A 12375-nucleotide genomic window follows, 5' to 3' on the forward strand; every position below is an offset into this window, starting at 1 on the left:
GGGACAAGATGTGGAAGTGGAAGATAGTGATATTGATGATCCTGACCCTGTGTGTGTGTTTCATAGGATTTTTTTTTTTTTTTTTTTTTTGAGCCAGGGTCTCACTTTGTCACCTAGGTTGGAGTGCAGTGGTCTGATCTTGGCCCACTGTAGACTTGGCCTCCTGGGCTCAATTGATCCTCCCACCTCAGCCTCCCAAGTAGCTGAGAATATAGAGGCACACCACCACACCAGGCTAATTTTGTTTAATTTTTGCAGAGATGAAGTCTCACTATGTTGCCCAGGCTGTTCTTGAACTCTTGGGCTCAAGTGATCCTTCTGCCTTGGCATCCCAAAGTGCTGAGTTTACAGATGTGAGTCACTCTGCCTGGCCTGTGCCTTAGCTTTTAACAAGAAAGTTGAAAAAGTAAAAACAATATATATTTTTTTCAAATTAAAAAATCAGGCTGGTGTGGTGGCATGCACCTGTGGTCCTAGCTATTCAGAAAGTTGAGGCAGGAGGATCCCTTGAGCCCAGGAGGTTGAGGCTTCAGTGAGCTATGATCATACCACTGCACTCCAGCCTTGGTGATGAAGCAAGACCCTGTTTACAAAAAATAATAATAATAATAATAGAAGATAAAAGCTTATAAAAAGCTGGATGTGGTGGCTTATGCCTGTAATCCTAGCACTTTGGGAGGCTGAGGCAGAAGGATTGCTTGAGCCCAGGAGTTCAAGGCTGCAGTGAGCTACAATCAGGCCATTGCACTTTAACCTGGATGACAGAGGTAGACTCTGCCTCTGTATAAAAATGAGTCTACAGTCGTGTATCCTAATCTTCTAGGCCTTCATATTCACTCACCACTCACTCAATGACTTATCTAGAGCAACTTCAGTCCCCCAAGTTCCATTTCCTGGTAAATGCTTTCTAGAGGGGTATCTTCTTTATATTTCATACTGTACTTTTACCATACCATTTCTATGTTTAGATATATTTAGATACACAAATACTTCCCACTGTGTTATGGTTGCCTACAGTATTCAGTACAGTAACATGCTGTACAGGTTTCTATCCTAGGAGCAATAGACTATACTATATAACCTAAGTGTGCAGTTGGTTGTATCATCTGGGTTTGTGTGAATACACCCTATGATGTTCCCACAATGATGAACTTGCCTAATGACACAATCCTCAGTACATATCCCCATCATTATGTGACACATGACTGTAAGAGAAAAATGAAAGAGAAAAGAAACCCAGATCTTCTGGAGGGTACTTTTGAGTGAGAAGGATTTGAGTGTAGTTGTGAGAGGCCATTAAACAAATTTGAGGAGCCCAGTGGTGAAATAAAACACGAAGTAACAAACAAAAACGCTACAAATTCGTAAGTTGATGATTTTTCTTCCAAAAAAAAGCTAACTGGTTAGATCACCTCTAAAAGGATGAAGAAACAATTTGGTCACAGGTGTTTCCTCTTAAATTAGAGGCTTGAGCAGAGGCAGGAAACTATGTCCCACGGGCCAGATTCGCCCTGCTGCCTGTTTCTGTAGGTGGAGTTTTATTGGAACACAGTCTTGCTTGGTAGTTTACCTGTTGTCTACGGCTGCCTTCATGCCCATGAGCACAGGTGAGTCATTGTAACAGACACTGTAAGGAAAAGTTTGCTGAGCCCTGAGCTAGGGGGCAGAGATGAGAGGGAGATTTACTTTCATTTTGCATCTTTCAGTGTCATATTATTGAATTAAAAACACTCCAAGCCCGGCTCAGTGGCTCACGCCTGTAATCCCAGCACTGTGGAAGGCTGAGGTGAGCGGATCACCTGAGGTTGGGAGTTCAAGACCAGCCTGATCAACATGGAGAAACCCTGCCTCTATTGAAAATTCAACATTAGCTGAGCATAGTGGCGTATGCCTGTGATTCCAGCTACCTGGAAGGCTGAGGCAGGAGAATCGCTTGAACGTGGGAGGTGGAGGTTGTGGTGAGCCTAGATTAAGCCACTGCACTCCAGCCTGGGCAAAAAGAGCAAAACTCCATCTCAAAACAGGGAGACTTCTGGGAACTCATGGAGCATCCATGTTCCAGGCCCCCACACTGAGGGACTAACATTATTCTTATGGGTCATTGACCATTAGCATGAGCTGTTCCTGCTCCTGCATTAGCCCTGCTCCCGGATGAGGCTGAAGCACTAATTCCATTGTGTTTCCTGGTAGCTCAGAAAGGACAAATTTTCCAGTTAATCACTGGCTGTAAAATCAGCCTACCCTGACTTTCATGAAAAACCATGAAAAAGGCTGAACTGGAAAAGTGGGATTCTGCTGGTTTGTTTCCCCAGGCCTCTGAAAAGATCTTTTTAAGCTTGGAAAAGTTCAAAGAGAACCCTCTTCCCCAATTTTCAAATCAGATAGATTGCCAGATTGAGGTGTTGTATTTCTCTTGGGGTTTCATACACTCCTGGCACGTAACTACAGGGGGCCCAGGCCCTGTATCTGGGAAGCATCGTGAAAGGAGAAGAGGCTGGAGAAATAGATCACTAAGGTGTGGTCACAGAACGTCGGTTCCCGAGCTCATAGCATGGGAGGACAGTCTGGGCTGTTGAAGTCGGTGTGGACTGATAGCTCTTCCAGCGCCTTGTCTATGTGTCAACAGATAAAAACGAATGCCAATTTGGAGCCACTGTTGTCTGTGGGAACCACACATCTTGCCACAACACCCCCGGGGGCTTCTATTGCATTTGCCTGGAAGGATATCGAGCCACAAACAACAACAAGACATTCATTCCCAACGATGGCACCTTTTGTACAGGTACTCAAAAGTGGGCTGTGGTGTTGGCAATTGGTGATGGCGGGATAGTATCTGGACTGTGTATTTGTTAATATTAGGGAATTAATGTGAATTTTGTTAGATGGGATAATGGTATTGGGCATAAAGGATAATATTCTTATTTTGGGAGCTGAGATATCTCGAGGTGTTATGATGATGTATCTGTAATAGTATTCCTTTAGTGCGTAAGCTACTTTAAATGGCAAAATGTAAACAACGATGGAATCTTGGGGGGATGTGGGTCTAGGGGAGTTCACAGTAGTAGTCTTTTTTTTTTTTTCCATTGTAATGTTCTTTTTACAGGTCTGTGTATTTGAACTTTTTTTTTTTTTTTTTAGACAGGGTCTCACTCTGTTGCCCAGGCTGGAGTGCAGTGGTGCAATCTCAGCTCACTGCAACCTCTGTCTCCTAGGTTCAAGCTATTCTCCTGCCTCAGCTTCCCCACTACCTGGGATTACAGGCACGTACCACTACACCCAGCTAATTTTTGTATTTTTGGTAGAGATGGGATTTCGCCATGTTGGCCAGGCTGGTCTCGAAACTCCTGGCCTCAAGTGATCTGCCTGCCTCAGCCTCCCAAAGTGCTGGGATTACAGGCATGAGCCACCACTCCTGGCCTGATCATTCTGATAATGAACAGTGAGGAGGGACTCTCTGGAGATAGTATGCCTCCTGTAGGTTCCTGTAACTGCAGGTGGGGGATTCTTGGGATGAGTGGCACTCCCCAGCTCTGAGCATACTAACCTAGGGGCTGGCACCAGGCTGTTGGCTCACAGGAGGTCAGAGTTGTCCCTGTTAGAGGTGTGTGCTTGCCTCCCACATGTGTGCACTGAGTGAGGAGTGCAACTTTTTGGAACACAGTAACTCTGTAGGTTAGATCTCTGAGCATAGGCTGGTCCAATACAGGGTGAGAACAAACCCTTCAAATTTTTTTTTTTTTTTTTTTTTGAGACAGAGTCTTGCTCTGTCACCAGGCTGGAGTGCAGTGGAGCGATCTCGGTTCACTGCAACCTCCGCCTCCCAGGTTCAAGCGATTCTCCTGCCTCAGCTTCCTGATTAGCTGGGACTACAGGCGCACACCACTATGTCTACCTAATTTTTTTTTGTATTTTTTAGTAGAGATGGGGTTTCACTATGTTAGCCAGAATGGTCTCAATCTCTTGACCTCATGATCCACCCGCCTCGGCCTCTCAAAGTGCTGGGATTACAGGCATGAGCCGCCCCGCCCAGCCAACCCTCCTAATTTTTAGCGGCTCCTCTGTTATCTGAACTCTATTTACAGCATGCCATGGTAACGTTGCTATCTGGCTTTCTAGGAAAATCTTTGAACAATAACGAAGAGGAAACGCAGAAAAATCCTGCCGTTTTTGCATAGGAGATGCTCTAAGATGCTTTTGCGTAGACTTAATGACTCTGCTTAAAAGCTTTGTGAAGGTTTTTAGGGAAAAGAAAAAGAAAGGGAGTATGTTTTATCTTCTTATCTACCAAGAACCACAGGTTCTTATGCTCGGATTCATTCTCCCTCTTGACCTGTACCAAGGCAGAATCTCTCAGAGAATACATTTAATTTATTCTAGGCATGAATGAACACATTCCTTCAGAGAAAACATTTTATAATATCCTGTTGTTTTAGGTAGCAAATTATTGGCTGCATGGTTGCAGAAGTACAATGTCGCAGTATTAAATTTGGTATATTAAGAAGAAAAGACACAGAAAAAAATAGCATACAAGATGATGATCTAGTGTTCTGTTTATTCAGTACACATTTCTCATGTACTTTTTCCTTTTTTTTTTCTTGAGATGGAGTCTGGCTCTGTAACCCAGGCTGGAGTGCAGTGGCATGATCTTGACTCACTGCAACCTCTACCTCCTGCATTCAAGCAATTCTCCTGCCTCAACCTCCTGAGTAGCTGGGATTACAGGCACCTGCCACCATGCCCGGCTAATTTTGTATTTTAGTAGAGATAGGCTTTCACCTGTTGGTCACGTTTGTCTCGAACTCCTGACCTCAGCTGATCCACCTGCCTTGGTCTCCCAAAGTGCTGGGATTACAGGCGTGAGCCACTGTGCCCAGCCTCTCATGCACTTCTTATGTGCCAAGGCTGTGCTAGGGGGAGGTGATGAGCAGACAGCTAATTTCAGTATTAAGTGTTAGTCATAGGTAAGCAAACGGCATTTACTGGAATCCAGGGGTCACTTATCTTGGCAGTAAGGAAGGACTTGGGAACTTTCTGGAGAATATGATCTCTGAAATTGTGTTTTCTAGGCTGTGGGAGTTTGCCAGGAAAAACTTACAACTGTATATTTATCAGTATGTTTATAGTTCCAAGAGATGAATTCAACTTTTAAAAGTTATGAGGAAAGCTGAGCACAGTGACTCATATTTGTAATCGCAGCACTTTGGGAGGCCAGGGCTGGAGGATCACTTCAGGCCAGGAGTTCGAGACCAGCTTGGGCAACACAGTGAGACTTCATCTTTAAAAAAAACAAGAAAATTAGCTGTGGTAGTATGTGCCTGTTGTCCTAGCTACTTGGAAGGCTGAGGTGGGAGGATCGCTTGAGCCCAGGACTTTGAAGCTGCAGTGAGCCAAGGTTGTGCCATTACACTTCAGTCTGGGTGACAGAGCGAGACTTTGTCTTAAATTTTATTTTTTAAGTTAGGAAGAAGAATGAGGAGGAGGAGGAGGATGGAGGAGATTGGTGGGAACAGGAGGAAGGAAGAAGGAGAGAAGAGGAAAGAGAAGAAAATACTTTATGCCAGGGCCAAATAAGTATCAGCCAAACTAGAGCCAATCTGCCTGGAACAAAATCCAGATGTAGGCTTTACTTTTGTTTATTCTATTTTTGCAATTATTTAATGACCTTCTCTTTTTTAAAACATTGAGCTATAGTTTACATACCACCGAATTCACCCTTTTGATGTATACAACTCAGTGGTTTTCAGTATATTCACAAAGTTGTGCTAGCATCACCGCTGGCTCATTTTAGAGCATTTCAATCTCCCACCATGAAGACCATGTCCACTGACAGCCATTCCCATGACCCTTCCTTGTGAGTTCTCCAGCTATCACTTTGTAAAAGCTGATGAACTGCTTTTCTTGATAAGACTGTTTCTTTCAGAATCACAGTTGCCAGAGAAACGTCAGTGGGCTTTAGCCAGGGCAGAGCTTAGCAAGTTTCAGGGTATTAGCAGTTGGTCACTGTTTGCCTGGAACCATAGGATGTGAATCCTAGTTCCTGTATTCCAAGGAATCCTGCATCCAGGTGTTTATTGTACTTTGCAGAGTCGACATCAAGCTCAGGAACTGGTTGCAGGTAGGCCTCTGGATGTCACCAACATTAGATAGAGGAGGAATGAATTAGTGGGATTCTAGTGTGAGATGATTCCAGCCAGTCTTGGAGAACTGGCAGATGTTCTGACCCTTAGAACCATCCCCTGAATGACTCCTGGGAATCGTGGAAACCACCGTGAGCCACAACCCAGGAGACGAAGCTCTGTGGCACTTCTTCCTGTGTGAGGGTGGTTTGACTTGGATGGGCTCCTTCAGCAATTGAATAGAATTACCAGTTCCCAAACAATGGTGTGAGTGGAGAGGTGTTCATTGATCCAAGACCAAAAAAGGAAGGAGGATAAAGAATATAAAAAGTTCAAAATGATTCTGAGACAATTTCTTTTCTCTTTTGGAGGCTAAGATGTACTTTTTTTTTTTTTTTTTTTTTTTTTTGAGATGGAGTTTCACTCTTCTTGCCCAGGCTGCAGTGCAATGGCATGATCTTGGCTCACTGTAGCCTCTGCCTCCCGAGTTCAAGCGATTCTTCTGCCTCAGCTTCCCGAATAGCTGGCATTACAGGCGTGCACCACCACGCCCAGGTAATTTTTTGTATTTTTAGTAGAGATGGGGTTTCACCACGTTGGCCAGGCTGGTCTCGAACTCCCAACTTCAAGTGATCTGCCTGCCTCAGCCTCCCAAAGTGCTGGGATTACAGGCGTGAGCCACCATGCCTGGCCCTAAAATGTCCCTTTAATAAAAGAAATTATAGCCAGTTGTGTTGGCTCATGCTTGTAATCCCAGCACTTTGGGAGCTGAGGTGGGTGGATCACTTGAGGTCAGGAGTTCGAAACCTGCCTGGCCAACATGGTGAAATCCTGGCTTTACAAAAAAAGCCCAGAAAGTTAGCTGGGTGTGGTGGCGTGCACCTATAGTGTCAGCTACTCAGGAGGGTGAGGCAGGAGAATTGGTTAAACTCAGGAGGCAGAGGTTGCAGTGAGCAGAGATTATGCCACTGTACTCCAGCCTGGGCAACAGAGTGAGACTCAAAAAAAAAGAAATTATGGTAGACTTTCTTCAATTATGCTGCTTCCTATCTACTGCTCAATCCCTGATGTTTTTATACAAATGGCCTAGGAATTTCAGTTAGGGTACTTTTGTTTTTCTCCAAGTGGAATTGATCTATGTCGTTCTGATGAAAATATTATTATTATTATTATTTTTAGAGATGAGGGTCTCGCTATGTTGCCCAGGCTGGCCTTGAACTCCTGGACTAAAAGCAATCCTCCTGCTTCAGCCTCTTGAGTAGCTGGGACCATAGGCACGCACAGCCATGCCCAGCCGATAGAATTTTTAAAGTTTTAAAGTCAGTTCTGAGGGGAAAAACTACTAACTGGCAGAGAGATTTCTTCTCCAGCCTCTGGCTTGTTGGGCAGTTCTTACCCTGTACCTGCTGTCTCTGGTAGTCTTCAGTCAGATGGAAAAAGTCTGCAAAGGGGCGTGTCCTGTCCTTCTTGAAGCCTGTTTTAAGCCCTTCTGATTTTTATAAAATTATCGAGACTTTTCCTAATTAAATGACCACCCTACTACCTGCCATACCATCCTATACTCATGAGCCGGCATTTTCACTCTCCTGGAGATTGTTTTCCTTATTTAAAACATTAAAACATTTGTTTATATTTTAAGTTATTATTATTTTTTTTAAGAGCCAGGGTCTCACTTCGTTGCCCAGGTTGGTCTCAAACTCCTGGACTCAAGTAGTTCTCCCACTTTGGCCTCCCAAGGTGCTAGTGTTACAAGCATGAGCCACCATGCCAGGCCTGTAAATGTTTTCTCTCTGAAGCTACTTTAGATGTTTTAGTATCAGGTTGGGACCATTCTTTTGTTATAGTGACTGGATGCATTTAGTGTTTGGATATATTTATAGTGATTGGATATATTTATGGTGATTGGATTTTTTTTAGTTATTGGATATATTTGTAGTGATTGGATATTTTCAGTGATTGGATTTTTCATTCATTCTTTTTTTTTTTTTCGAGACAGAATCTTGCTCTGTCACCTAGGCTGCAGTGAAGTGGCACAGTCTTGGCTCACTGCAACCTCCTTCTCCTAGGTTCAAGCAGTTCTCCTGAGTCAGCCTCCTGTGTAGCTGGGACTGCAGGTGTGTGCCACCATGCCCAGCTAATTTTTGTATTTTTAGTAGAGATGGGGTTTCACTATGGTGGCCAGGCTGGTCTCGAACTTCTGATCTCAAGTGATCTGCCTGCCTCGGCCTCCTGAGGTGCTGGGATTACAGGCATGAGCCACTGCGCCTGGCCAGGACATTTTTTGGTGATTGTATATATTTATGTTTTTGAACTCATTTTTGTTTGGTGTCAGAGAGTTGGTGATGGTTATTGGTTTTTGTAAAATCCCAAAACACACTAACAAACATTTATTGAGCACTTGCTATGTTTTTAGTGCCTTTGATGTGAATGATATATGAGAAGAACCTATAAGGCATAAAATAAAATTTGGGATATAATTGCAAACAAATGCATCCTTTTATAAGAATAACTTGAAAATGTGAAAAAATGGCTATCACAAATATCCTTTCCTGTTGTTTTTCTTTTTTTTTCTGTTTTTCTCTCCTTTTCTCTATTTGGATTGGGTTTCAAGACATAGATGAGTGTGAAGTTTCTGGCCTGTGCAGGCATGGAGGGCGATGCGTGAACACTCCTGGGAGCTTTGAATGCTACTGTATGGATGGATACTTGCCGAGGAATGGGTCTGAGCCTTTCCACCCGACCACCGATGCCACATCATGCACAGGTGGGTTTCTGCCAACAAATGCAGCATCTCAAGGTAAAATTCTGTTGATGGTGACTTTCTTCTGCTCCAAGCCTGTGTTGGGGATATGGGTGGAGGTGATCTGATCCTTTGCACATTTTCTACAACCTATGGAATAAAGCAAATAACAACAATCAAATTAGAGGGGGCCATGTTAAAAAGCTAAAATTAGGCCAGGAGCTGTGGCTCATGCCTGTAGTCTCAGCACTTTGGAAGGCTGAGGTGGGTGGATCACTTGAAGTCAGGAGTTCAAGACCAGCCTGGCCAACATGGTGAAACCTCGTCTCTACTAAACATACAAAAATTAGCTGGGCATGGTTGCACATGCCTATAATCCCAGCTACTTGGGAGGCTTAGGCACAAGAATTGCTTGAACCTGGGAGACGGAGGTTGCCGTGAACTGAGATCTTGCCATTGCACTCCACCCTGGGCAATAGAGTGAGACTCTGTCTAAAAAAAAAAAAAAAGCTAAAAGCTAAAATTAGTAAACATAAAGAATTTTTATTAGCAGTTAATAGATATTCTGATATTAACTACTATGTTAGCTAGTAAACACTGATGATTTGGTAAGGACCTTGCATCTCAAAAGGGACCCTGAAAAGTATCAAGGTACATATATCTTAAGGTATTTTGCAATTCAGATTTTTATTTCATTGGACGAGGCTTCTCTTTAGTTAGTGTAAATTAGTGAGGGTTGATTGCTAAATTCTTTCAGCTTTGTGCATGTATAGATGCTTTACCTATGGAAGGCCAAAAGACTGAATAAAGACAATTGTGGAAAACGTTCCCGGAAGTCATGTGGGAATGAAGCAGTGTACTTAAAATATGGCTCAGGGGTGTGTGTGTGAGGAATAAGGTAGAGGTGGAGAGAGATTATGAATTTTGAAGATTTACATTCACAAGGTGAAGAATTTGACATTAACTTATTTTCAGAAATAGACTGTGGCACCCCTCCTGAGGTTCCAGATGGTTATAGCATAGGAAATTATATGTCTAGGCTGGGCAGCCAGGTTCGTTATGCTTGCAGAGAAGGATTTTAGAAGATACAGTTTCAAGCTGCACAGCCCAGGGTACATGGGAGCCCCCAAAATTACATTGCCATGGTGAGTTTTTGAAAAGTTCAAACTCCCAGTTCATACCACCTTGAGACTGTTTTCATATTTTTCTCTAAATTTCACTTTCAGGGAATAAATGAGTTAAGTACATCTTTAAAATTCCTATTAGTTTCTAATAGATTTTCAGTTGATTTTCTTGATATTTTCAGGAATAGTATATCATCTGCAAAAAATGATAATTTCATTTTTAAATTTTTCTTTCTTTGTAAAAGCTATGGTTTTCTCTTGATTGATCACTTCATATTTTCAAAATAAAGTCTTAAATGGTAGTGTTGCCTTTGAATATTATTTTTTTTATACCTGACATTTTGGGAAATGGTTTTGGTGTTTCTTCATTTCTGATATTAGTTTTTTGATGTTTTTTTTTTTTTTTTGAGACAGAGTCTCTGTCACCCAGCGACAATATCGTGCAGTGGCACGATACTGGCTCACTGCAACCTCTGCCTCCTGGGTTCAAGTGAGTCTCGTGCCTCATTCACTGAATAACTAGGATTACAGGCACCCATCACTACACCTGGCTAATTTTTGTATTTTTATTAAAGATGGGGTTTTACCATGTTGGCCAGGCCAGTCTTGAACTCCTGACCTCAAGTGATCTGCCGGCTATGGCCTCCCAAAGTGCTGGGATTACAGGTGTGAGCTACTGTGCCCGACTGATATTAAGTATATCTAATCATGTCCATTCATATTGTAGCAGGAGTGGCAGGGAACAAACCTCTTGAACACCAAGCTGAGGAAGGAAGTGGCTTTTATTCGGCTGGGAGCTGTGGGAGGCTACAGCCTTATTCACCGAGCTCCCCAAGCTGCAACTTCTCTCCCCTTTTATAGGCTTAAAATGCTAAAGGGGAAACTGAGGCAGAACTATGTCATTGTCCATTTGCTGGACTTCTAACCTTACAATCTTTTGGCTTTATTGATTTGCTAATTTATATGCAGTGTGAGTGGGGACTAGCAGGGGAGGGGGCTTATAGAGACAAGACAAAAGCAACAAGCTGTTTGTTGGCAGAGGTGTTTCCAGGAGGGAGCCTGATCCGTGGAGATGTTGGGGTGTGACCCAGTGCCGGGCTCCAGCCAGCAGGGATAACATTCATTTGCAGCTCTTTCAAGGCTAACAGACAGCAGAGACGCTGGGAACTAAAAAGGGAATCATTTTCCCAGCTCTTTGGTATTTTATTTCATTTTTTTTCCTTCTTCACCCTCCTTCCCATCTGGAAGGATGGGAGGGAGGAGGTGAAATTAAAGGAGGTGAGGGGGTCTCCCCTCTTAATATGGCACTTTGTGCCAAGTACTGTTTTAAGCACTTTATATATGATGACAGACCACATTGCAGTGGTCCCATAAGGTCATAATGAGACTGAAAAATTCCTATTGCCTAGTGACATCATAGCCTACAGTATTCAGTACAGTAACATGCTGTATGAGTTTGTAGCTTAGGAGCAATAGATATACCATACAGCCTAAGTGTGTAGCAGGCTCTACCATCTAGGTTTGTGTAAGTGTACTCTGTGATGTTCACACAACAAAGAAATCGCCTAATGGTGCATTTCTTAAAATGCACCATTATGCATTTGTTTGCTGGTTGTTAAGTGATGCATGACTGTAATTTGTTTAAGGTTACACGACTAGAGACAGAGCTAAACTTGAACCCAGGAATTCTAGTTTCAAAATTGTTTTCATCCACTTTGTTATACTGCTTCTGTTTTTATGATGATACTGGCTTTTGGTTAGTTTTTTTTTTTTTTTTTCATTTTGACTTTCTGTTTCTTTTTCATTTCATTTTCTTTTCTTTTCTTTTTTTTTTTTTTGAAACAGAGTCTCGCTCTGCCACCCAGGCTTGAGTGCACTGATGCAATCTTGACTCATTGCAACCTCCGCCTCCTGGGCTCAAGCCATTCTCCCACTCCAGCCTCCTGAGTAGCTGGGACTACAGGCGTGAGCTTCCATGCCTGGACAAATTTTGTATTTTTTATAGAGATGGGGTTTTACCATGTTGCTTAGGCTGGTCTTGGCCTCCTGGGCTCAGTGATCTGCCCGTCTCTGCCTCCCACCATGCTGGGATTCCAGTCATGAGCCACCATACTTGACCTGGCTTTCTGTTTCTCTGTCTACAAATATTACCATTTTATGTGCCTGTTTCCACCTGAAAAGTGAAAAAACATTTTTTAATTATCATTTCACTGGTTTTTGGCTCTATGTACATCATCTTAAGGAAGCATCAATTTATTCCCACTTTTTAGGAATTTTTTTTAAATTAAAAATAAGTTTTTTTTCAAAATCATGTCTTTTAGAAAAATGTGGCCAGATGCAGTGGCTCATGCCTGTAATCCCAGCACTCTGGGAGGTCCAGGCAGGCAGATAGCTT

General features: G+C 42.9%; 1 protein-coding gene across 6 annotated transcripts in view; it reads left to right on the forward strand.

Annotated features, from left to right (window-relative positions):
• SUSD1 (sushi domain containing 1) overlaps nucleotides 1–12375 on the forward strand; it is a 149267-nt gene that overhangs the window by 30292 nt on the left and 106600 nt on the right. For 5 of the 6 annotated variants that reach the window (XM_064378928.1, XM_064378930.1, XM_012461829.3 and 2 more), the window contains exons 3-4: nucleotides 2627–2782; nucleotides 8728–8880. In XM_064378928.1, coding sequence (XP_064234998.1) covers nucleotides 2627–2782; nucleotides 8728–8880 — 309 coding nt within the window. The remainder of the gene's footprint in view (nucleotides 1–2626; nucleotides 2783–8727; nucleotides 8881–12375) is intronic. The other variant, XM_064378932.1, reaches the window with a different exon arrangement.

Source organism: Aotus nancymaae, unplaced genomic scaffold, assembly GCF_030222135.1.
Source record: "Aotus nancymaae isolate 86718 unplaced genomic scaffold, 86718_ANA_hifiasm-v0.15.2.pri h1tg000003l, whole genome shotgun sequence".
Taxonomy (NCBI): Eukaryota; Metazoa; Chordata; class Mammalia; order Primates; family Aotidae; genus Aotus; species Aotus nancymaae.